Source organism: Pimephales promelas, chromosome 2, assembly GCF_988280905.1.
Source record: "Pimephales promelas chromosome 2, fPimPro1.hap1.1, whole genome shotgun sequence".
Classification (NCBI taxonomy): Eukaryota; Metazoa; Chordata; class Actinopteri; order Cypriniformes; family Leuciscidae; genus Pimephales; species Pimephales promelas.
This window is the reverse complement of record NC_142770.1, coordinates 10935427-10960522: the sequence shown is the minus strand read 5'-3', so window position 1 is coordinate 10960522 and position 25096 is coordinate 10935427. Positions and strand designations below refer to the sequence as shown.

General features: G+C 37.7%; 3 protein-coding genes across 9 annotated transcripts; 1 reads left to right on the top strand and 2 right to left on the bottom strand.

Moving 5' to 3' along the window:
* Positions 1 to 512: 512 nt before the first annotated feature.
* On the bottom strand, positions 513 to 10321 carry tdrd5 (tudor domain containing 5). Of its 6 annotated transcripts, none has more exons than XM_089134901.1 (17): positions 10101 to 10321; positions 9635 to 9871; positions 8459 to 8896; positions 8240 to 8376; positions 8080 to 8163; positions 7944 to 8000; positions 7072 to 7240; positions 6776 to 6954; positions 5425 to 5639; positions 5125 to 5334; positions 4955 to 5021; positions 4297 to 4494; positions 4066 to 4200; positions 3793 to 3906; positions 3592 to 3723; positions 1320 to 1464; positions 513 to 1122 (listed from the first exon to the last, which is right to left on the bottom strand). In XM_089134901.1, exons 2-17 carry the CDS (start codon positions 9861 to 9863, stop codon positions 914 to 916), a joined length of 2718 nt encoding a protein of 905 aa, XP_088991027.1. In that variant the 5' UTR covers positions 9864 to 9871; positions 10101 to 10321; the 3' UTR covers positions 513 to 913. The 6 variants fall into 6 exon arrangements, with proteins under 6 accessions (XP_088991027.1, XP_088991031.1, XP_088991033.1 ...); XM_089134905.1 differs by having other exon boundaries at positions 513 to 1113; XM_089134907.1 differs by having other exon boundaries at positions 513 to 1104.
* A 750-nt stretch (positions 10322 to 11071) lies between these two features.
* On the top strand, positions 11072 to 14641 carry nphs2 (NPHS2 stomatin family member, podocin). The gene is made up of 8 exons (XM_039682486.2): positions 11072 to 11603; positions 11683 to 11786; positions 11899 to 11971; positions 12415 to 12497; positions 12884 to 13087; positions 13980 to 14035; positions 14111 to 14189; positions 14277 to 14641. Exons 1-8 carry the CDS (start codon positions 11297 to 11299, stop codon positions 14541 to 14543), a joined length of 1173 nt encoding a protein of 390 aa, XP_039538420.1. The 5' UTR covers positions 11072 to 11296; the 3' UTR covers positions 14544 to 14641.
* A 59-nt stretch (positions 14642 to 14700) lies between these two features.
* Positions 14701 to 25095, bottom strand: axdnd1 (axonemal dynein light chain domain containing 1). 2 transcript variants are annotated; one of them, XM_039682484.2, is made up of 25 exons: positions 24410 to 25095; positions 23767 to 23939; positions 23362 to 23465; positions 23183 to 23285; positions 23014 to 23102; positions 22864 to 22920; positions 22598 to 22706; positions 21112 to 21233; positions 20885 to 21025; positions 19521 to 19625; positions 19297 to 19417; positions 19099 to 19200; positions 18858 to 19012; positions 18723 to 18777; positions 18394 to 18628; positions 18094 to 18310; positions 17843 to 17936; positions 17251 to 17447; positions 17087 to 17171; positions 16906 to 17007; positions 16730 to 16828; positions 16539 to 16652; positions 16360 to 16451; positions 16159 to 16289; positions 14701 to 14876 (listed from the first exon to the last, which is right to left on the bottom strand). In XM_039682484.2, the coding sequence occupies exons 1-25, from the start codon at positions 24501 to 24503 to the stop codon at positions 14749 to 14751; spliced, it is 3024 nt and encodes a 1007-aa protein (XP_039538418.2). In that variant the 5' UTR covers positions 24504 to 25095; the 3' UTR covers positions 14701 to 14748. The 2 variants fall into 2 exon arrangements, with proteins under 2 accessions (XP_039538418.2, XP_039538419.2); XM_039682485.2 differs by having other exon boundaries at positions 23014 to 23099.
* Position 25096: the final 1 nt, after the last annotated feature.

The following is a 25096-nucleotide window of genomic DNA, read 5'->3' as shown; positions in this document are numbered from 1 at the left end:
AGAAAGCTCGTTAAGATGCCATTAACAGTAATTGAACCAAACAAGGAAGATTCAGGACCGACGGAGTGGTGTTAACCTGCACCCTTTCTTGGCCGCTGTTTATGCAGCATGTTACGAATGCACTTGGTTAACTGACATCCTGTTTGAGTAATTTAATATTTCAACATGTTCAGTGGAGCAAGAATCCTCCCACGGAGAATGTTGGGTCAAACTAAATATGCCAAAAGGCAGAGAACAAGCAACAAGAGTGGGCGAAATTGAATGACGGAGTATGTAAAGTTGGAAAATCACTAATCCAGTGAAACTAGACAACACTGGTCAAGATGAACGTCCACATGTGTATGAGATCGTATCGGAAAAGAAAGTTTGACAAATGTCTTCCCGTCGCAGGTATGGAGCGGCTAAGTTTCTGCAAAAGAGTTGGAGAGTAAATTTGCCCGTAAACTGCACTCAATGTATTCAGACACTGATATTAAATGCAAAATCAATCATCACAAAATAACCAGACACAATTTTCAGTGTATCCTCCTTTTTTTTTTTTATCACATTTTCTTCTTTGTAAAACATTTTGTTGGTAAAAGAAAAATTCTGAATTGAACACTGAACAGGCAACTTAAATAAAACAAATGTCCAATTGGTTCATAGTGCAAACATAAAAACATACAAAACTTTAGCATTGTCTATGCAAATACATACAAATAAAGAACAATCTGCTGCTGGAGAGGCATTACGATAAAATGAACTAGAGATATATCTGCACTGACTTGTCCTTATGTGCCCTCCGCTGCTTTTATTATATCATTTGATATATTTCTAGGATGTAGCAGCCAAAGAAATGAAAGAACAGAAGGTTAATGAACATAACGAAAGTCCAAAATAGGTTCTGAAACGAACACGCACCGCTTCTGGCTGGTCAGACTGTGTGTTTGGAGCGCCGGTGTAGGACGTTGGCTCCGGCAGACAGGCGCGCAGCTGGTGTCAGGGCTAACGGAGAGGTGTGCTGCCAGAACGGAGAGTGTGGACCCTGTCCCACGGGGACTGGGCTGCTTAAGAACTGCATCATGAACTGGGAAAACGGGGGCTGGACCGGATAGACTGGTACGCCTGGAAAAACTAGGAAAACTGAGCAGTGATTTGCTTTAAATGCAGTGCATTGGAATTTCAAATTTTAACCCATTATTTTCGGTCCACTTTTTTTAAATAAATATTAAAAATAGCCCAAAATAAATGACAAAATCCAAACACATAGTTTTTACTATATATATTTGTTTACTATATATATTTGCATGTTAAATCGATAGCCCTAATATATGCTTTACCTGGATAGATGCAGTTGATCTGGATCGGGCTAGAGGTGTGGGGGCTGGTGCATGTGCTTGAGACGGGCTTTGGTTTAGCTGGAGACACACACATCTGCAGTTCACTCACAGTTTCTTGAACAGGTGGAGGAGACACAATCTCAGGCTATGTAAAAAAAACATGAATACTATTAAACTAACACAATGTCTACAACAGACAAAAGAAAACGGAACCCATTATAATCAGTGATGCTGTCTACGCTGGATGCGGCACGACTACACATTTATAACGGTAAACTGATGACCATTTTATTTACGACGCATTTCAAACGCTCGTGCTACTTGAAGTAATGGATTGGCAACAGTCGCTTTGTTGCGTCTGGTGTGGACAGTTGCGGCATGGCGCGACACATGGTGCAGACAGTGTAATGTGGCCAATTTTAATTACATTCTGTGATGCGCGTTCGTGACTCTCCTGTTCGAACTCATTTTTTCAAAATGAACAAACGTTTTTCTGAGTCATTTGGATCATTCAACGAACAAAATGAATGAATTGACTCAGAAAAAGATTCATTAATTTTGATGAATGAGTTTGAACAGGAGAGTCACAAACGCAGATCACAGAACAGAGTAAGGCGAGCATTTGAGCTTATAAAACCTTAACATTGTAATTTAGTTTTTAAATGAGCGATCGTTTCGCTTGATAAGACCATTATTCATCGTCTGGAATCGTTTAAAGCCCTTTGAACAGTTTGCAGTTTGCACTGAAAGTGTCTTTTGGACCTTGAACCGTTTGGTTTCCACTGAAGTCCATTATATGCAGAAAAATCCTGGAATGTTTTCATCAAAAACCCTAATTTTCGACTGAAGAAAGAATGACGTGGACATCTTGGATGACATGGGGGTGAGTAAATTATCAGCAAAAGGTTTTTTAAAGTGAACTACTCCTTTAAATTATAATGAGAACATTATTATTGTGTACTTTGAACATGGTTTTAATTGTCAGACTTATGTTTTTTTTTATTCAGGCTCTCAATTTACATAAAAATTTGGATTTAGATTAATCTGCCAATTATCAGTCATCAGCTTTCAAAAATAAAGCATTATTGGTTATCAGCCAAAATTTTCAGATCGGTGCATCCCTAATGATGCATTTTATCTCAGAATAAAACATAAATATATTTGAGAATTGGATCCTAAACTAAAGTGTAACCAAAGTCTTAATTTCATTTTTTTTAAATAATACATATTAACCCTAAAACCGTATTCTGGACAAATGTGGGCAAAATAGTTTTGCTTTATTTTTAAAAAAATATTTCCCTTGATCTGAGCGGTACAAGACTTGGCTACTTTTCTGCTAAGTTTTCCTCCTGAACACACACATTTTTTTAACTCAATTCTACAATGTTAACTGGGTGAAAAAAACAAATCTTGTATTTGGGTCAAAAATGGGCACCCATAGAAATGAATAGGAAAAACTGTAATTTAGAGCATTCTAAAATAAGCCAAAATAAGACAGCAAAGTCACTTCATCTTTTGGTTTTAGCTCTAAGAACTTATTGGAATGATATTTTAACTTAGTTAAAAAATAAAAATACATAGTAATTAATTTACATAGAAAATATGGTACTTTTTGAAGTAAATAAATTCAAAAATACCCCCAAAATAAAAAAAACACCATAAATGAATAGACAAAACTTTATCGAAGACAGTGATATAACATTTATAATAAATAAAAATTAGAATCACACCGAGTCCTATGTGCCCACATATGTCCACAATTACAAGATTAAGTGCTATAAAGTGAATACAGTTTGAGGGCTACGTATTACAGCAAGTATTAAATATTTCAACATATTCAATAATAACAACACAATAAGACTGTTATTTTTAATAAGACATGGCGAAAGCATATTTATAAGCTAGATTCTGAAATTTCAACCTGGAAATAGCTGAAAATGACTATTGCACGTCTCCTGTAGAAACTTGCCTTTTCCGATGAACCGTTCAGTCGAATGATTAAGCAGATGAACCTCTGCGGAGAGGCTAATTAACATTCTCATCTAATCAGCGCACAATTAAGATCAACTGCCTCCCAAAGGGCTCAGCGGGAGAACGGGGCTGTAATGGGGAACAATCCGTCAGGAGATTAAATCTCCAGACGCACAGCACAGCACCTCGTGTCATTCTGAGCGACGACTGTGTGCCAAACGAATCCTATCATGAGCAGATTTTACCTCAAAAAACATTTGACACTCAAAAAGCTGTTGCGTGTACGAGATGGCGTTCTTACTTTCGATTCCTCTTCAGTCTTGACGTCAGGTCTGACATCTGTTTTGTCCTCTGCTGTCCATCCTTGATCCCATTGACTGCTGCTTAATGGGTCTTTACCCTGCAGAGCCTCGAATGGATTTACGTTCTCACTCTGAAAGAACATATGAGGTTTAAGAAGCAAATCCAAAATATTATTGTACATACGTGGAAAAAGACTCACTTCAGCCTCAGCGTTGACGTCAGGAACATTTATACACTCGAGTGCAGGAAGGTCCAGGCTTGGTTCAACATCAATGGGGGCGAAGTTGGTTTGTCCATTTTCAGAGCTGGAACCCTGGAAAGAGTTCAAAATGAACACTCGCAAATTACAAACTTGATTAGAAAGCTACTGCACTATAATAGATTATTTTATTTAAATTGTGACTACTGCTTGCCTATACTATTGGTGTGAAAATTCACATCATGACACTGGAAGAAGCTTGATTAAAGTTACCGTTTGAGAGGAGCATGGAGAGCCATTTCCCTCTATATCTGGAGAATAACATGTGGAGGGTGTGAGAGACTCCTTTACATCATCGATCTGATCATCTCCGAAGTAAGACGTCAATGGATTGAACTGCCTTGACGCCTAAAAAGCCAAACGAGAAGAAACAAGCAAGTACTGGAGATCAGATTTCAATCAGGTTTGCCGATAAGTGGGTATAATGAAGATTTGTGTCCAGACCAATCCGTATGCGGTACTGCTGGGAAGGGCGTGGCCCTCTTTCTGTAGGGCGGAGTGAATGTAAACATCCTCCTCCGTGTTGGTGTCGCACAGGAAGAGCAACAGGAAGTCGTTCTGGTAGCTGTGAATGGCAGCCACCAGAGTGCGCTCACAACACATCCGCTGGAAAGAGCTGATAGCACTCTGATTCCAAATGCTCTGAGAAGAAAGCCAAGACATGTTGCTCGTGTTGTTTCAAATACTGACTGGAACACAACAATTGTATTCAGATTCAAAAATAAATGACTCTTGTGTGGCAGGTCTTTTAATTAATTGTTCAAATCAAGACTCGAGTCGAATATTTCCCTATTATATACACTATACATGTGCGAACACATTGTATCAGAAAAACAGTAGGCGAAAACTGATGGACCCTTACTGGATTTATGAATGTCAGTGAAGTGACAACAGATGAAGGTTATTTGTAGGTTATGGATGTATAGATGTAGGTTATATTCAGTTTTCGTTTTATTTTTACCTTAAGTTTTGGTCATTTTTTTGTCACTTTGTAATATATTTTATCTTTATTTTAAGTGATATTTATATTTTATTTGAGCTTAATTTCAATTAACGAAAACAATTTTTAATAGTTTTAGTTAACAATAACAACACTTCTTACCGTGACGGGCCGAACTCCAGCTAACATTGCTGGGACAGCCTGAGCCGGGAGATCAGCGTAACAAGCTCTGGAAAGATTTTCGGATTACACAGAGCAGCAGAGATACAAACATTTGTCCAACTTTAATTTATACTACTACAAATTTGATTTATAACAAATGTTGAATTTACTTGAGAAATCTGAGGCTGTTTCGTTCCACTTTTGTGATGTCTCCGAAGTCGACGTAGTACACCTTTACTTCAGTACTACTGAACACCTCGTGGATCACCACACGGTAGAACCACATGTCTCTTGGGGCCACGCAGCACACCTGACCCGGCCGCACATAGGCATCAGGCAGCCTGTATCTCTCCGCCACGTCTGGGTAGGAGTAACAGCTCCTGCAAACAGTAATTTGGGCATGATTGGAATGACACGCTATGCCTATGCAATCCCAGCCCAAATAATGATGAAATTAGTCAGCGAGATACCTCATTTCAATCATCATGTTCTCCAGGGCTCTGGCCTCCTTGTTTTGGCTGAAGCGGATGTAGAAGTGGCTGGGTGACTCTGTCTGCTCCACCAGGACTGGCACCAGCTCTCTATCTCTCCTGCGAATGGGCGACTTCAGCTTCTGGCAGCGCACCGCGTCTGGAGGAACCGCTGTTACATGACTCACCATCAACTCTGGGAAAAGATCTCCCATCTACGACAAACAGCCACACACGCATTGATTTTTTTGTTTTAGCATATAGAGATATCTATTAGGGCTGTCAAATGATTAATCGCGATTAATCGCATCCAAAATAAAAGTTTGTGTTTACATAATATTTGTGGGTGCACTATTTTGTATATATATATACACATACATACATACATATATAAATACACACATGCTTGGATATTTAAGAAAAAATATTTATATATAAAATATTAATATGTAATATAAATAATATATAAATCTATATGCAGTATATACATGAAAAATAAAATATATATTTTAAATTTTTTTTAAATTTAAATATTTTTTAAAAATATACTTTTTTTAAATTCAATAAATATAATAAAAATTAATAAATAAAATAAAATTATTAAATAAAATGATTAAAAAATTGGGGGTTTTTGTTTAATATATACAGATATCCATCTATATACAGTATATAATTTTTTTGTCATTTAATACGTCATATTTTATTATGTAACATATAGGTTTTATATCTTAGTTTATAATATAAATATAAATTTTACCTGACATTTACAGATCTCGCTTTTATACAGTATATACACACACACACATATATATATATATATATTATGTCAAATTTATACAGTATATATATATATATATATATATATATATATATATATATAGATTAGATGTTTTAATGTATAATATAATTTGCAGCATATAATACAACATATACACAGGTTATATAATGTCAAAATATATCATTTAAATAAATAAAGTATTCATGCATACTTTGGAGTTAAAGCGGTCAAACCGACAAAATCGCATCTAACAAAAGTTTGTAAATATATTTAGAGTGTGTTTATATATATATATATACACTTCAGATCCATAACCTTCAAGTCTATCTGAAATTTTTCTTCATGTTTTTAATTTCACACATAGGTATGTATATATATATATATATATATATATATATATATATATTCACACAGACTTATGTTAGATGCAATTAATCGATTGACAGCACTAACACCAATTGTATCTATTTAAATTAAATATTGACATTACAAAAGTGCAGCTCTGAAAGTTTACTGTAGGGGATGATTCATCTGGGAAGGAAAGATAATGGATTATCACTAATGACTCTTAACCTGATGGATGGTTTTATTGGTGACTCTGAGCTCAGCGTCAGACTCTTGAGGGTCTGTGGATTGCTCCGACTCTTCGCGCTCCCAGGCAGATTCTGCATAGCCTAAGTAATAAGCCTTGCTGGAGGGATTCGGTGATTCGTCCGTCGGATTGGAAGTGGTGCCGTGACCCGGGGATAATTCTTGCAAAAGGAATACATCACAATCAAAGTCTCATTAAAAGTGATTAATGCATCTGAAGCACTCATTTGTTTTGGTTTTGTTCCAATCCATATGACACAAATAAGAAAGGGGAGTACCAGATTTACTGGGTTGTATGTCATTTGGTTTGAACTCCACGACCATCCAGTGGTTTTCACTCTCATCAGCACCTCTTTGGATGGAAAATGTATCACTTAAAGCACCAACCATCTCAGTCACGCTCAGAAAGCCACACTGGCTCACCGGCAACTCCTCACTATACATTCTCTAACAGCAAAAAAACAGACCACAAGTTAGAATAGTGCCATCTAGCAACTCAAAAAAAGGATAAGCTGTTGTAGTTTTCACAGAGTGAAACAAGATTCTGACCATCATGACATGGTTTATTTTGCAAAAACATCTGGCTGACCACATATTATACCTTATACAAAAGAAAAAACATAAAATGTTAAAGCTACACTGTGTGATTTTTACCCCCATCTAGTGGTGAAAATGTATATGACACTCCAATGAATATTAGTTTTTGTTCCTCTCAACTCCGATTTCGTTTTAATTCCTACGGTGGCCAATGTAGTCCAAGATTAACATGGCTTCCAGTTCGATCTTGTCCATGAGTGTTAACTCAAACGTAAACGCGAAAGCCGAAGCTTGAATTAACGGGTATGTCCCTCTTTGGCTAATGTACTTTCAAGATGGAAGGGCAACATGGCACCCGTTACCCGTATGTATTTTCAATGGCATATTATACACTCACGAGAATACTTTATTACTTGAACAAAGTAAATATACATTAATGAGCATATTTTTGAAAGAACTAAGTGTTTTTAGCTAAGAATAAACTAAAAGAGTTACACGGTGTAGCTTTAATGCCCCCCCAAAAAAGCTTCATTTCTGCATGCAAAATCCAATTTCTTAATTTCTTCTTCAGATATTAACTCCGACATGTTCCAGACAGGCTTTGTGATAATACCTTATATTCTGCTGGTAGATTGTGAATGGAGATCCCCTTGCCATTTTGAGCTACAACCTGAAATAAGATCCATATCTCATAAGCCAAGGTGAGAATATGAGACAAGAAAGGCTGAGTTTAAGCAGTTACGTCTGACCTTCCGTAGCTTATCTTTCAGTTCGCGGCTGACGGAGCCAGCGGTGCCCTTCTCGAAAATCTGCTGTCTGAGCTCCTCCTCAAGCTAGAAGATTTATTTATAGCACAATTACAGCGAATATCGCACTTATTTCATACAAGCGCTTGGACAATATCCAAACCTTAAAAATGGTTTCTTCAAAAGAGTGCTCTTTCTTCACAGGCTCTGGTTTAGGAACAGCAGGGGACAAACTTTGCTGTTCGCTTTTAGGCGGTGAAGTTGCTTCAGGACTGAATTTTTCCACCAAAGGAGGTTCCACTGCAAAATAAAACCAAGAGCAATCATCACGCAAAAGATCATCAAACTAGGCTTTCAATAGATTCCAATATCATATACATACACTTCTTGGAAAGGCTTGACATCCGATTTTCGGTCTGATTTAGTGGCACCACAGAGCTTTTCAGAAGTAGTTGTGAGCCAGTGCGAGTCTGCTGCATAATTATGAAATCCGCGGCAGCCACCAGCATCTCGGATATGGAGTAGAAGCCATATTGAGTGATCTGGAGCGGCTTTCCGAACTGCACTGTATACTTGTATTCCAGCTCTGATAATCGGACCGGCCCATGAGATAGCAATTGTGTTAGTTGGCTGCGCAGCTGAGCAGGCAGGGCGGGCTTTGCTGGGCCACGCCGAGGGAGAATAACAGGCTGATGGCGTGGGAAAGAGGTGTGGAAGTTCACCAGATTTCCCCTCCGATTGTTGACTTTGGGTTTGGGTTTGTGGTCCCGCTGCTTGGACACTAGCTCTTCGATGCCTTTGGTGCTCTCGTCTCCAATGGCTGCAAATGGAAAAAAAAACTTGAACTACACTACACAAAAATGACCTCAGTTTTGAAGTGACAGTTCGGTATGTTCTTAGAACAACAAGAGGAAATATTGCGTCTGTGGAACACAAACTAAGATTATTAGAAAAATAAATTCATATAAATGTAAGTGGATGGATCCTTCAAAGTTAAAGGAGTACTTCAGAGCGATTGAATGCACGCACTGAGACGAGAGAGGTATGCATCAACTCGTTTTAGTTAAGGGAATAACATGGTTTAATATGAAAAAATGGTGGAGTATGCCTTTAAATCATACAAATCGTGTCTTCAAGAAATTTTTGCATTAAAGTGATACTCCATCCAAACCTCTATGAGTTTCTTTCTTCTGCTGAACACAAAGGAAGATATTTTGAAGAACGATTGGGGACAAACAGTTGTTTGGCACCATTGACTTCCATTGTAGAAAAAAAAAATACTATGGAAGCAAATGGTGCCAAAGTTCCAATCGTTTGTGTACATTAAAAGAAAGAAACTCGTACAGGTTTGGGTGAGTAAAATGAATGCTAAAATTTCTTGAAGACACCATTTGTATGATTTAAGACTTGCTATAGAGAGCCTAAGTCCCTCCCCTCCCGGTTGACCACCATGGGACCTTATTTTGAAAAAATATTGTATGGTAGTACACAGTAGACATTCTCTAGGCCATAAACAATGATTTACCAGCTAACAAAAGGGATGAAATACTGAAATCACCTTTTAAAATTATGCTGCCATCAAGGTGGTACTCCAAGTGCACAACATCTGGCATTTCCTTGACCATATCTAAAACGTTTCTGAATCCCAGTAACCTGAGGGGAATGGGGAAGCCCAGCATGGTCTGGTAGTCTCTCTTGAGCTGCTCAGGGGTCAAGCCACGCTTAGCTGAGATCAAGAGAGACCGGAGGTCCTTCTTCAGTCCCGTGAGGAGTTGGTCTTGGGTCATTCTGACAGCTAAAAACAGAATTTATGACTAACCGCTGACAGAAACATGACAGTTTTAAAGTAAATATTAGTTCATCATGATGACAACACACGAGATAATAAATAACAGACCAAAATATAGTAATACTTCACCGTTCATTGTAATTTAGGCTATTGACAACATTGCTTTAACGCAACGGCTTTTAAAAATGTATATACTTTATATGTCTACTGTTGTAGTTTGTGGACGAGTGATTACCTTTTGTGCAAGATAAACACGTTTTCTCGTTCAATGCAGATCACGCGACAGGCCGCCCTCGTTTCGTAAAAACGCGGATTTTGTATCACACATGTGCAGCGCAATGACTTCAATGGAGCGAGGCGTTTGTCAGAAAATATCCTCCGAGATGAACTTTTCAGAGTGCAGGTGAAACTATTTCATTAGCGTCTCTCTCTCTCTCTGTGGGTGGACAGATGCAGCAGACTCGGTGAGACACGTGGTTTATCAGGATTCAGTCAAGCTGCTTGTGCTGCCGAGACCGCATTCCGATCTTAACTTACACATGGCTTCATGTTTTTGTTGTATAGCGTTCTTTTTCTTTATTTCACATGATTATCTCTTGTTTTTACCTGATTGTGTAGTTTTCCATTTCTCTGAAATGAAATAAAAACTATTCAAAAGGTGCTACAAAAACTACGGAAACCAGGTGCTAAAAACGCGTTACATGCATGTTATGTTTATTTTTTATTATATTCAAAAAATACTTTTTACATCGGCTATATGTATATTATTTGCAAATTTATATAAGAATATAAACTGAAACATTTTGCAAACACCGTTGAAAATTACTACAATTTCAAGGTTTCAACTTATAAAAAGCATCCACGTTCTTGTAGAGCACGTGATTAACTTGCAAAATGGGACTTTTCTAAAAGATCCTACTACCACATAACCACTGCAGATTGATATTTATAATACCCTGATAGCAGGGGCGTAGAATTTAGTATAGGGACGCTAGGGACACTTATCCCTATAGCAATAATTTCGATAAAAACGTAAAATATATTTCTATATTGGTGTCTGTCTACATACATACATACATACATACATAGATACATACATAGATACATAGATAGATAGATAGATAGATAGATAGATAGATAGATAGATAGATAGATAGATAGATAGATAGATAGATAGATAGATACTGTAGGTAGACAGATAGATACTGTAGGTAGATAGATAGAATGAGGCTTTTTGTAGCAAGTGATCTTACATTGAGTGCATCTAACGAAACTGTGTAGGAGGCCACCATTGTGAAACATTCATTAAAGAGCTCAAACACTCCCCCATCATCATGAACCTTCACAGGCCTACAGAAATCCTCCCCTTCAGAACACAGGAGCTGAGCAGACACCAGATGACACCTCACAGCTCCTCTCACTGAACACCACATGCTACTCGCTGAGATGGAGAAAAGAGCCGAAACATCTCATTCCTCAAGATCTGGGCGGACAAAGAGGGAGCCGTCACCTTCTCCTAAAGAGAGAAAAACCAAAGCACCCAAATCCGTCAAGCTCCAAGAGCCTCACAAAAGACAAGAAAAACCAGAAGTGACTGAAGAAGAAGAAAGTGGTGAATCCAAAGAGCCTCAGATGATTTCCAGAAGCACAGTTGTAAACGTAGACAGCGTGAGGGAGCGGATTAAAGAAGATCGAGAGGAGTTATTGGGGTTATTGGAGACTGAGGGGCCTGGAGAAGGTAAGTTTAGACAAGAAAACATCTAAAAAAGATGGAGAACCCCAGTTCTTCTGTCACTCATCATTTATTTTCTCGAAAGGCTTGAAGAAGAGATACCTCGGAGTTTGTGAGCAGCTTCTCATCGTTTTGGTCCTGTCTGTGGTGATCTTCTTCTTTCCTATTTTAATCTGGTTCTGTGTGAAGGTATGCTTTTAGTTTTTGAGACTAAATGTTACAAATCAATAACTCTTTTAACTTCCAATAACTATAATTTATAACCGTTATTATTATATATAATAAAATGGTTTATTTGTAGATTGTGAGAGAACATGAGAGAGCGGTGATATTTCGGTTGGGTCATTTATTGCAGAAGAGACCCAGGGGCCCTGGTACGTTTTCATATGAACACTTTTACATATAGTACATTTGCTGTTTTTATGTAAAGAGTTTATTATAAATAAAATAATAATTTTTACAATTAATAGGTCTAGTTTCAAAATATTTTATAATTAATAATTAGCATAATTATTAATTAGTGCTAATTAATTTATTTTATTTATATATATTTTTTATAATTTATTATTTTTTTAGTATTATTTATTTCTAATTTTATTTTATTAATTTTATTTAAAATGAATTGCCTTAAAATTAAGTAAATTACTTCTGTAATTTGAAAAAATAAGTTATGTGAACTTAATATTTCAGTGTTAATATTATTGTTTTACATACATTTTATTATTATTTAAATATTAACATATATAAGAAATCATTTAAACGTTATTTTTAATCATTTAACATTTTTGCATTTTTATCACATTTAATTTTGCTGCAGGGCTGATGTTTTCTCTCCCATTTTTGGATGTGTGCCATATAGTGGACATTCGTTTGAAAATACTGAGGATCCCTCCTCACACGGTAACAACAAAAAAAGTATTTTCCATATTTTCTGCATGTGTAAGTTTGCGTTGCATTTTCAGAGACGACCTCCGAGTCATAAAATGAAGTGTACTCTAAAAAGCTGACAATGACAAATACCATCCTACTGACGCACGTATGTAAACATGAGGGAGGCAGCTGGTCACCCGTAAGTCTCTAGTCAGGCTTTTCGTGTAGCTCATGGTGCTTGCAGCATTTTGATTTCAGAGAAAACAACTGATAAAATGTATATATGTACTTTGAGTCGTTTAGGATAAAAGCGTCTGCTCAATGAATATATGTAAAGATCCAATACGTCCGCCAAGAAAATCACAAGCCTGAAAAATAATAAACACCGTATGATTTGAATGTCCTTACATCATCAGGTGGTGACCAAAGATCTGGTGTGTACCGAAGTGAGTGCGGTGTGTTACTATCGTATCGAGAATGTGTCCGTGTGTTATTCAACCCTCGGCGGTGTCCCAGATGTGCTGCAGGCTCTGACCCAGGTCTCCGTTAGAGAGATACTGGCCCATCATGCCTTCACTGATATTTTGCTGGACAGGAAACGGATGGCCCAGGAGGTTCAGGTACCTCAACAGTTATGACCCCTCATGAGGGCTTGAAATAAGAAGTTTTAAAGGCACTTTGAAATTAAATTTTGATATGTTTTAGCTTACCTCAAGGGCATCCAAGATGTAGGTGTCTTTGTTTACACAGTATTTTCAATTTTGATATTTTTAAGTCAAAGCGTTCATGTCTATCAGTCATATAATGGAGGTCTATGGTCACCACCTCAAAGAGCATGCACAGAGAAGTCCAAATTAAACATGATTTAATGACTCGTAAATGTAAGTACACATTGATGGCCTAAGACACGAAACGAGCGGTTTTTGTGAGAAAACTAACAGTATTTATATCGTTTTTACCTCTTGTAACCACAGCCACGTCCAAGTGATCTAAAGTCACAGGCGCTTTGGTCTTTGAAATATATTGAAATCGTCTTCCATTGCAATTTCCTGTGTATCTAAATACGTTTAGATCTTCATAGTGAAGGATAACACTTCTGAAATCTCTGTGTAAACAATGAGTGATGTACACATGCGAGGGATTACTTCCGGGGCTTTCCGGCGCACTTGTGCAGACTTGGACGTGACTGTGATTACAAGAGGTAAAAACGATATAAATACTGTTCGTTTTCTCACACAAACCGCTCGTTTAGTGTCTTAGGCCATCAATGTGTACTTACATTTACGAGTCATTAAATCATGTTTAATTTGGACTTCTCTGTGCATGCTCTTTGAGGTGGACCCCATAGACCTCCATTATATGACTGACAGACAAGAACGGTTTGACCTAAAAATATCAAAATTGAAAATACTGTGGAAACAAAGACACCTACATCTTGGATGGCCTTGAGGTAAGATAAAACATATCAAAAATTAATTTCAAAGTGAACTATCCCTTTAATTTGTCGGACAGGTCACTTTAGATTCGGTAACCTGCAGGTGGGGAATCAAAGTGGAAAGAGCGGAAATGTAAGTAAATAACAGATTAAACTCCAAAGGAAGTTCCACGGAGGTACTCATCATAACATATGTCCACTGTCACAGAGAAGAAATCAGTCTTCCATCTGCGCTTCAACACAACTTCGCTGTGGAGGCCGAAGCGAGACGTCAAGCACAAGTCAAAGTAAGGCCAACGGTGCAAAATGGGATTCAAACCTACAACCCTTTTACCAACCTAGCTCTACAACCACTGCGCTTCGCTGTATCACAGGTGATCGCTGCGGAGGGAGAAAAGGCAGCTTGTGAAGCTCTGAAGACCACGGTGGAGTCTCTCTCTGGTTCTCCACTGGTCGTGCACCTTCGAATCCTGCAGCTCCTCCACAATCTGCGCTCGGAGCAGCCCGCTGTGGTCCTCAACATACCTCCTGATGTCCTGACCCAATCCATCGACCTCGCCAGTTTGACCCGACCTGCCAATCAAAGCCTGATCGCAGCTGACGGCTCCGAAGATGCTACCAAGGACTCACCCATGATGTAAAGACAACGTGTTAGTCAGTGTTTACTTGTGAAGACGTGAGCAGCTTTATACTACTAATTTTACCTAGATATGCATAATATATTGGTACTCACTTAAAGCACTATCACTGTTAAATGTAATCTTAATCATTAATGATATGTGCAATACAATACAGATGTGTCAATTAAATGCTTTATTACTTTGCCTCACAAAAAAATTTCCCTATTTAGTGTTTCTTGTCTCTGGACAGTTTCGAGCTGGCTTCAGATTTCGGACTTCTTGTCTTCTGAGCTTCAGAAGTTGCAACAGGGGTGCTGGGGGTCTTGGGTGCTGGTTGAACCTTCTTCTTGCTTACTGAAAATAGTCAGAAAATAGAAAATAGGTCAGATCATATCATATATACACCATTTACATTAATAACAAAGACACTTTTATTGGTTTACTTAAATTATATACTGACACCTAGTGGTGTGGATGCAACATTAAAATACATAATATGATATAATAATACATAATTTTCAGGGGTTAAATGTTGTTAACCCCTCTAGTAATGTTCGCATGTCAGTCAAAAATGACAGATTAGATTTTTTTTATTTCAATGAAATGATTGTTCAATATTTTAGTTTTATGATGTTTTTATTTTAATATTTTAGGCGATTTTAAGGTACTAAATTATATTTATGCAGTAGTTATAATTAATTTATTAACTTTTTGAGCATGTACCTGAAAATGAAATTTCCAACTTCAAAGGTCATAAATCTTGAATTTGGAGCACAGATTTAAGTTTGGCCTCTTTTATTTTAAAGATGACACTTTTAAAAAGTTTTAAAAAAGTGAAATTGAAAAAAGTTTTTTTTGTTTTGTTTTTATCATTTTACAATTATTGTTAAGGAAATGCACAAAAATACCATTTTCAGTTTTTATATGAAATATATATTTTCCAAAAAAAGTTTTACTGTAGAGCTGTGAAAAAATCAAATCCATAAATATAAACAAGCTGTGACCCAAATTTGAGGTTGATCTTAAAAAAATAGCTTTCGGTAAAAATGTTTTGGTAGCAGTACCAAACATTTCCAATAGATTAAATTAATCTCCCATTCATTTCCAATGAGGCCATTTTTGACCACAAACAATGCAAGTGTGACTATTTTTTTCAGGACCATCTAACCTTTTCGATTAATGTCTATGGAGTTTTTTGTGTTCACAAAGCAAGTGCCAAAAGCTTTACCAAGTTTCGTACCATCCTAATGAAGTAAAAAAAATAAAACTAGAAGGTTAAAATTGCAAGAAACTACTTCAAAGCCCATTTAAGGCCTAAGAATAAGACTAAAATGATCTCCCAACATAAATTAAGGTGCTGTCACATTTACCGCTGTTTGGCGAATTTTCAGAGGCAAAATCCAAATTTAAATCTACCATTTTGGGATTAGGGATTTCCCTACACACATTTCACAACAGATCACAACAGAAAGCTGTTTGATTTGAAAGTTACTTCTGTGTGAGCAGTGCTTCATATTTTGTTACACTTTTGACAATAGACAAAAGACAATGGACCTTTGTGCCCACAACATGTGACTGCACCTTAACGTGTCTTTTTCAGTATCTGAAGTGTAATGTCAGCCCCTGACACACTTACACTTGGTCTCCACACTGGGACGAGCCTGTAACTGCCTCTCCATATCATGTATCTTGTCCAGAGCTGCCTGTAGGTCTTCCTCTGCCTTTAACGCTCGTTCCTCCGCACTTATAGCCCGTGTTTCGACCTCTCTGGAAAATATAGCTCATGTAGAAAAGAACTCATTAAAGAGAAATTTAAGTTCACAATTCTAATACTTACAGAAGCTCTTGCTGAAGAGTTCTCACTGTTTCTAATGCATTAAAAGCATCCCGGGCATTTTCAGTGTGAGGAGACAGCACAACTTCTTCAGTCTAGAAAAGATTAAGATTTTAATGATTAATGCTTTTACCCTCTGTAAGTGGGAAGCTGATCACATGGAGAAGATACGGTATACTCACCCCTCTAAGTTGGACGGTGTACTCCCCTAAGTTCTTCTGAGTTATATTGCCATCATAACCAACTAGCTTGATGACTGGCCCATCTTTGTCATGTCCGCTGGCTGTTTCATCCCCCTGTGGAGGTGATTTGGTGGCATTTAATCCATTGCTATAAGACTAGCAAGCAGCTTATATGAAAAGGTGTTAGTTACATATTCATCATCTCTTTGGAAAGAATAAGACCCAATGGGAGCTGGTTCCTCTTCTTCTTCGTCTTCTTCTTCGGTAGGTTCCTCTGGTTGTTGCTCGACCTAAGAAGACGTACAAGGAAGTTATTCACATTTTGTACTACTTGGCATAGCTGTTTTCTACCGCAGAGTCCACTCACAGGCTGTGTTACAGTTTTTCCAGGCAACTGCAGTTCTACCATGTTTCCCTTCACATCTGACAGTAGTATCCGACAGGCCTCCACCCACTCACCACACTCTTTCTGAACAAACGCAGTGGCATTTCAGGCAAGATGTCAATCTCTATTGCTACTCAAGAAAGAGATCTATATTGCTAAGCACCTGAAGTTTGGCTAGTTGATGCAACTCATTCTCTGCGTCAGTTATGTTCTTCCGGATCTCCTCCTCCAGAACAGCCTGACAAGAGCTGCACGACAAGTGTAGTGTGTAATGAATTTCAGCGTAACCATAACTAGCTAAGTAGATGTTGAGTTAAGTGAGGTTACCTTGTGATATACTTAGAAAAGTAGTCAAGCTTCCCAGAGAGGTTCCTAGCATCCTCCTCTAGCTTCTCAACAGAAACGTCCACAATGACGTTCAATTCGGGAATTGGAAGATATGGTTCCTGATCATAATGGACTGGCACCATTAGCAGCAGAAGGTCCACCATCCAGCGAATCAGCTTTGTGTGAAGTGAAGCTACCTGCCAACACGGGATGAGATCATTACTCATGGCTTACTTCAGTTTCACTCGAACCAGCTAGTCAAGGTCTTCAGGATTACTCTAAATGTCCAGGGCTGCATTTTCCAAAAGCATAAGTAGAGACCATTGGCTTACAATGCCTTTTGGAGACGCAGTTGTCCTGCTCTAAGCCATGAGTGATGATACTCGTCTTTTCCAAAAGCACTGTACGTCCAAGTTGATCGTAGAGACCATCGGTGGCAACTATTCTACAGTACAATCAATTTAGGCTTACAATGCTTTTGGGAAACGCAACCAAGGTCAGTTGAACTCTGCAGGAAGGTGAGTTCAAGGAACAGGTATGAACACCCCTGACTTACGAAACAAAAGAAAGGTTACACAGGTCTATGCCGTACCTCGTCACGAAGCCTCATATTTTCACAGTGGAAAAAGTTTTCTTGAGAGAACAGGAATTCCTTCATTGTCTTGAAGACATCATCCAATTCAATCCTGTCACACAGGGAAATTGGACATGGTTCAACCAGAAACATGTGTCCAAGTTCCAAATCAGTTATCTATGAGGCTCCATTTCAGCTGCCTTAGAAAATAGCCTCTGTACTTACAAGGTTTGTCAAGCTATAATGTTTGTCCATTGCATCTCTCTTACTTGGTGTGGGGTTTCTTTTTAGCCCTGTCACGATTTAACTGTGTGCTGTCCACTAACAGAAGAGCCTCCTTAGACATATCCATCATGTTGCCAAGAGCTTCTTCCAACATAAGCGAATCACCCGAAGACTGCTCCTCTGGAAGTCCACTCAAGGCTTTTAACCTTCTCGACCAGAACTCCATAGTTTCAATAAGCAACATTAGCTTTGCGTGAATACCTGCATTAACAATCAAGAGCAGATGTTGATATCCATTTGAGAGAAAAAAGACTATGTCAGGGAAAAAAGGCATTGGTTCTCACCACTTTCTCCATTGATACGGATTCCCAGTTGATTCTGGAGCTCAGTGATGGTTTTTGCCAGCTCCCTCATGGCCTCCTGGCCTTTAGGTGGCGCTCCATCTAGACCAGGGTGTCTCCTAAAGAGCTGGAGGCAAACCTCAACCCAGGACTCTTGTAGGTTAGTTAAGATTTCAAGTGTTTCCTGACCAGACACTAGGTCCTCTCCTCCATACCGCTCACACTGCTGTATCAACGCCTATAGTTGGAACATAGATAGCTATGATTTTTACAATAACAGTTAAACAGTTTTACAAAGATAATTGAGTAAGAAAATAAAAAGGATTGCTAACCTTTGACCATTGCTTCAGGTCTTCAGACAGTTCATCAAATTTCATATTAGGGTTCCTAACGAACCATAGGAGAGCCAATAAACGTCAATTAAAATCATACAAATACAAAGAAAAAAAAACATTTTCTTCACTGACCTTGATTTGTCTTGCCACTTGACAAAATTAGCATTGACCGATTTTATGGTCTCGCTTTGGTTGCTTTCAGCCTTTCTGAGATTCTTCATGAAGTTGGTCAGTTTATCTTTCCATCGGTCAGTCAATTCCATGATATGGGATACATCCTCCGAGTCCTGTGAATAAAAAAAAACATGGATATCACCATTAGTCTACATGTTATAGTCTTGACAGACTGAGGTAAGAGGTATTGCAAGTGTACCTTCGTTGTTAGGAAACCAGTGAAACGATCTGCAGTATTGGCCCAGGTCTGCTCACTAATATTTAGCCGTCTGACCAGATGAAGTTTATTTATCTTTACTATCTGAAAGAGAAATGTGAGACATTTAGAGTCAAATATTAGAAATTCTTTCAATATTAGTGAATTATTCATGTCAAGGGGAATGTGACAAAAGATCACCTTGACTGCAAGACTGTAGGTGGCTTTTCTCCAGAGGTCTCTTTCATCATATAGCTGGGACATCTGTCCTGCAAGTCTCCTCCTCTGCAGCTCATAAAGTTCATGGTATTCTGCCACAATACTGCGAATGAATGTTATTTCAACCAGACAGATATAAAGTTTCAATTAAAGTTTCAAACACTCGGTTCACACTAATTAACTGGTTTAATGATTCATTCACACACTTTGCATTGCGTCGTGACTCCTCCAGGGCTTTAGCAAGCTCCTCTTTGGTTTCCTCTGCTTCTTTGGACACACTCTCATCATGTTGTTTCAAAGAACTCAGGTCCCTTTTAGAGATTGAGGTAAAAAAAAAAATGAGGTAAAAGATACATGAGGTAAAATAAATAAATAAAAAATAATAATCACACTCAACTGTCAATTGTTAAGTTGTGTTAAAGGAATTGTGTTACTCACCCCATGTCATCCAAGATGTCCATGTCATTCTTTCTTCAGTCGAAAAGAAATTAAGGTTTTTGATGAAAACCTTCCAGGATTTTTCTCCATATAATGGACTTCAATGGGAACCAAACGGTTCAAGGTCCAAAAGACAGTTTCAGTGCAAACTGTTAAAATGATTCCAGACGATGAATAAGGCTCTTATCAAGGGAAACGATCGCTCATTTAAAAAAAAAAAAAGAAAAAAGTTTTATAAGCTCAAATGGTCGCCTTGCTCTGTTCTGCGATGCGCGTTCATGACTCTCCTATTCGAACTCGTTCATCAAAATGAACGAATCTTTTCCTGAGTCAACTCATTCATTTCGTTCTTTGAATGAACCAAATGACATGAAAAAAGATTTGTTCATTTTAGGGCTGTGCAAAAATTAATTGCGATTAATCGCATCCAAAATAAAAGTCTGTGTTTACATAATATATTTGTGTATGCTGTATATAACTATTTTGTATATATAAATACACACACATGCATGTGTATATTTAAGAAAATGTGTTATTCATATATAAAATATTTATATTTATATAATATAGATTATGTATTTATATATATATATACAGAATTTAAGCGCAAATAATTCTTAAATATATACATGCATGCATAGGTATTTATATATACAAAATAATTCTATACAGCACACACAAATATATTATGTAAACACAGACTTTTATTTTGGATGCGATTAATCGCAATTAATTTTTGCACAGCCCTAGTTCATTTTGATAAACGAGTTCCAACAGGAGAGTCACGAACACAGAACAGCAAGGCGACCATTTGAGCTTATAAAACTTAAACTTTGTTATTTTTATTTTTAAATGAGTGATCGTTTCCCTTGATAAGACCCTCATTTATCGCCTGAAATAATTTAAAGCCCTTTGAACAGTTTGCAGTTTGCACTGAAACTGTCTTTTGGACCTTGAACCGTTTGGTTCCCATTGAAGTCCACTATAAGGAGAAAAATCCTGGAATGTTTTCATCAAAAACCTTAATTTCTTTTCGACTGAAGAAAGAATGACATGGATATCTTGGATGACAGGGGGTGAGTAAATTATCAACAAAAGTTTTTTTAAAAGTGAACTACTCCTTTAAGCTTACATATTAAGCTTTGCAATGGAGCTTTTGAAGTGAATGATGTTTTCAGTGAGCCGGCGGTCTAGAGCCTTTTGCGCTAAGGTTTCTGTGTGTAGACCCTTCACCTGCCGTGGGATGCGGTCGAAAAGAGACACATACCTCTGCCTAGACAAGTGAAAGAGGAAGTGAAGTCACTCTCTAATGAAAACATAGAGAAGGGGGAAAAAAAGAGGTAAAACAGTGATGGAGACCTGAGCTTGGCGAGGAGCTGACCCCTCTCGGCACATTCAACGCTGACCTGGCGGATTAGCTCGTGGAATACTATGTTGTAGATGTTCTGCTCAATTCCAACCAGCTCCAGTAAATTTTCAATCTGAACACACAAAGCATTATGAAATCATTTACAGTTTGTAAATGATGGCGCCCAGCAACCCAAATCTACGACCTAGAAGGTCATGACGAGCCTCCGAGTCTCAGCTGCATAATTGATGGGGATATGCTTCCGTTTATCTGTATATGTGTGGAAAATTACTGTGTTTATCTATTTCTTAGCCAATAAGAATCATTCAACGTGTAAGCAATGACATAGCTTAGACCTTGGAAATGGTATAACTGCTGTGATCTTTGTAACTGCACACTCCTGTGAGAGTTGGGAAGCTGACTTCTGCTGATGAAACTGCAAACTATATTCAATAAAACTTTTCTTTCATTTTTTTTATAATTCTGACTCCGGGTCTTCATTCTTCATTCTTCATATCTGGGTCTGTGACTGTATACCCCTTACAAAACATATAATCCTTCAACGTGATCCGCGACACAACTTAAATCAACCATCTGCTTGTTTCCAATGCTGGGACACAAACTAGCTGTTTAAACTGCCAAAGCTAACGTTCATTCACTCGTCCATTTGTCTGTCAGAAACTGAACACACATCTGTATACTGTATCCAGTGTAGACAGCGTCAGTGATTATAATGGGTTATATTTTACTTCTGACGTGATGCTCACATCCAGTGTAGGCAAATGTCAACCGTTAAAGGGTTTTATCTTACCTCAAGGCTATCCAAGATGTAGGTGTCTTTGTTTCCACAGTATTTTCAATTTTGACATTTTTCGGTCAAACCGTTCTTGTCTGTCAGGTCATATAATCAGTTGGACGTGGCTGTGGTTACATGAGGTAAAAACAATTATAAATACCGTTCATTTTCTCACACAAACCACTCGTTTCGTGTCTTAGGACTTAGGCCATCAATGTGTACTTACATTTACAAGTCATTAAATCATGTTTAATTTTGACTTCTCTGTGCATACTCTTTGAGGTTGACCCCATTGACCGCCATTATATGACTGACAAACAACAACGGTTTGACCGAAAAAATGTCAAAATTGAAAATACTGTGGAAACAAAGACACCTATATCTTGGATGCCCTTGAGGTAAGTTAAAACATATCAAAAATTAATTTCAAAATGAACTATCCCTTTAAGTGACTGAATGCCAATGGGCGGGGCCTATGGTGTGTTGATCTGAAACTATTAGTCGATTCTTGCTCTGGTGCCGGGCAAATGCAAATGTATTTGCCTGTGTGACGTCACAGATTCCGCAATATCTAAACGCGCCTTTAAATGCTTTATTTGTATAAGGAGCTATACAACCTGCAGGATGTTTTAGTGGCACAAACAAAGACAAATTTGATTTCTTATGTCATGAGCCTTTTAAAAACCACTGAAAAAACGAACCTGCGAGAGATCGGTTAGCTCTTGAAACTCTTGATTGACACCAGCTTTTTCCAACATTTCGTCCATCACCTTCATTAACTGAATCACCTCAAGACGGCCGCTTGGTTTCCTAGTGGTTGTTTAGAAAATATTATAAATATTAATATCAATAATTTCAAATAAATAAAGAAGAATTAGACATGCATATGACATGTCTTCCAAGTTTTTGTTTAGAAAATATTTATAATATTGATCATTTTTAAATAAATGAATGAATCTTAACTTACAATGATGGAAAGGCTCTTAGCTTCTTCTTGTCATCTTCTAGAAGAACTGTGAATTTGCTGTGAATAAAAAAAAAACTGTGAATTTAAGCAAACATTTAGCTGTACTATAAAAAGAGAGATGTTGTCACTATCCAAAGCAGACTCACTTACTCTTCATAGCACTGCAGTCCATCAAGGCCTTTGTTTTTTATGATGTGATATTCTTCTGGGATTAAAGTTTCCAGTGAACTCCAATTCTTCGACACAAAAAAACAACATGAAGTTACAAAATATACAAAGACACTGTGTATCAATTTCAGATTATTCTCCAGACACTTGCATTGGGATCTCCTTGAAGCTTTGCGGAGCTTCTTTCAGCAATTTGTTGGAGAGACACTGAGTCCCTCTGAGACACCAGAGCATCACAGAGAAAGGATATGTCTCTGTTCAGATTCAAACAAACACAGTGAGCTAGAAAATGGATAAATGTGTGTGTTATGTGTAATGATTTACTCCAACCTTCCAGCTCCAGTCAGAGAGGTTGGCTGGTTGAGAAAGTATTGGTATTTCTTGCGTCTAGTGGGATGGTGCCACACTGCATCAGGGCGGTGAATGAAACATACCTGGTGATGGTGAAAGAGGTCAAAAGAGCTGATTCAGTTACTAGAAACAATTTTGGCGAACGCTATTTTACCAAGTACAACATGCCTTTCTCAATCCTGGAACAACATTCCAATAAGCCAATCAGATTGAGGGACACGTTTACAGTGTATGTCAAATTTCGGGTTAGATGCTTCTACATCAGAGTTATTCACCTATCATTTCCCTCTGATTTTGGAGATAAATTATGGATAGGATTAGGTTTAGGGATAGGATTAGGACTAAATTTGCACACAGTCATGTTGATACTCAAGTGCCACAAACCTTGAAGTCCTTAGGAGTTTTGGTTAATCTGAGGGGTCCGAGTCTGTCTTGAGGACATGTGGTGGACCTTAAAGTTGTGAGGAGCTCGTCTGGGATTAAATCGTCACGCACTTGCAGGCTGCTTCTGTCTTTTATAGGTGTCCTCTCCCTCACACGGGGAAGCTCTGTGGCCACTAGATAGATTAATAACAGAAGTAAATAAATAAGAATATTACAGAAAAGGTTTGTGATAAGGCAATTAATATTAGCAATAACAAAAAAATGATGTGGTAAAATTACAAAAAAAGTGTTGGTAACTAGAAAGTTGACAGCACCCATTGACTCCTATACTATAGTAGGAAAGAAAATACTATGGAAGTCAGTGGTTACCTACCGTCAAATCTATGGTTGCCAACATTCTTTAAAATATCTTCTTTTGTATTCATCATTAGAAAGAAACTCATAACGTTATAGGTTTGGAACAACTTGAAGGTGAGTAAATTAAACGATGACCTATATGGATGAACTATCCCTTTAAGATTAAAGTTGATGATGTGGCATTAAAAGAAATAAACACACAAACGTAAGTCAAATATTAAGTCAAACAAAGATTATGTAAAGTGGATTCTGTAATTATTTATCATAGATGACAGAGTTCCCTCACTGTTATTGACAGCAGTAGTCGATCTCTTCGTCCTGCGGCTCTCTGGTTTTGCCCCATCCGGAGGAGACGAGCTGCACTTGACAGACACCGACATATTGAGGCCGTCTTAACCTCTAAACTCGCAGGACACTATTTACACACGAATAACCGCAGACAAGACGCAAATGAGCGAAAACATTACACTTTCTGCCGTTATCCATGCTAGAATACGCGTAAACTGCTACGCTATGCTACTGTGACTGTGCACGAGCTCACACTCTGGCTAATAAAAGTTTGTTGCCATGGACGCGTTGTGTCCATGTAATTTTCCAGTTACAAAATCACACTCGAGAGACTAATCTTTGAAGACAAAACTTTAATAAAATAGCTTTTATTCTCCTGCTAACATCTTTCTGTAGTGAAATTAATCAATTTAAATATTCATAAGAGGTGTTATGAATATTTTAGCGGGTAATTGATGCCATGGTAGCCAAACAAAGCCCAAACTAGTTGCTGGTCAGGTCACCGTTGTTGCTGCTGCTGCTAACCAAAAAAATAACTAATTATTTAAAACTAATTAAAAAATAAATAATAAAAATAAAACTGGAACGAAGATTAAAATTAGGTTGAAGTACAAAAAAGTAAAGCTAAAAATAAAAAAGATATAGAGAAGAAATATAAAACCCCTAAAAATGTTAAAACGCTATA

What these genes read in the sequence shown, in the direction of transcription:
- nphs2 (XM_039682486.2), top strand. Translation starts at nt 11,297, where the DNA reads ATGCTACTCGCTGAGATGGAGAAAAGAGCCGAAACATCTCATTCCTCA. An exon ending in GACTGAGGGGCCTGGAGAAG is followed by an intron (nt 11,604 to 11,682) that starts GTAAGTTTAGAC and finishes TTTTCTCGAAAG; the next exon opens with GCTTGAAGAAGAGATACCTC. An exon ending in GGATGGCCCAGGAGGTTCAG is followed by an intron (nt 13,088 to 13,979) that starts GTACCTCAACAG and finishes TTTGTCGGACAG; the next exon opens with GTCACTTTAGATTCGGTAAC.
- tdrd5 (XM_089134901.1), bottom strand. Translation starts at nt 9,863, where the DNA reads ATGACCCAAGACCAACTCCTCACGGGACTGAAGAAGGACCTCCGGTCT. An exon ending in TTGAAGAAACCATTTTTAAG is followed by an intron (nt 8,164 to 8,239) that starts GTTTGGATATTG and finishes TAAATCTTCTAG; the next exon opens with CTTGAGGAGGAGCTCAGACA. An exon ending in CATACAACCCAGTAAATCTG is followed by an intron (nt 6,955 to 7,071) that starts GTACTCCCCTTT and finishes TCCTTTTGCAAG; the next exon opens with AATTATCCCCGGGTCACGGC.
- axdnd1 (XM_039682484.2), bottom strand. Translation starts at nt 24,503, where the DNA reads ATGTCGGTGTCTGTCAAGTGCAGCTCGTCTCCTCCGGATGGGGCAAAA. An exon ending in GACTACTGCTGTCAATAACA is followed by an intron (nt 23,940 to 24,409) that starts GTGAGGGAACTC and finishes TAATCTATCTAG; the next exon opens with TGGCCACAGAGCTTCCCCGT. An exon ending in CTAAGAGCCTTTCCATCATT is followed by an intron (nt 22,707 to 22,863) that starts GTAAGTTAAGAT and finishes AACAACCACTAG; the next exon opens with GAAACCAAGCGGCCGTCTTG.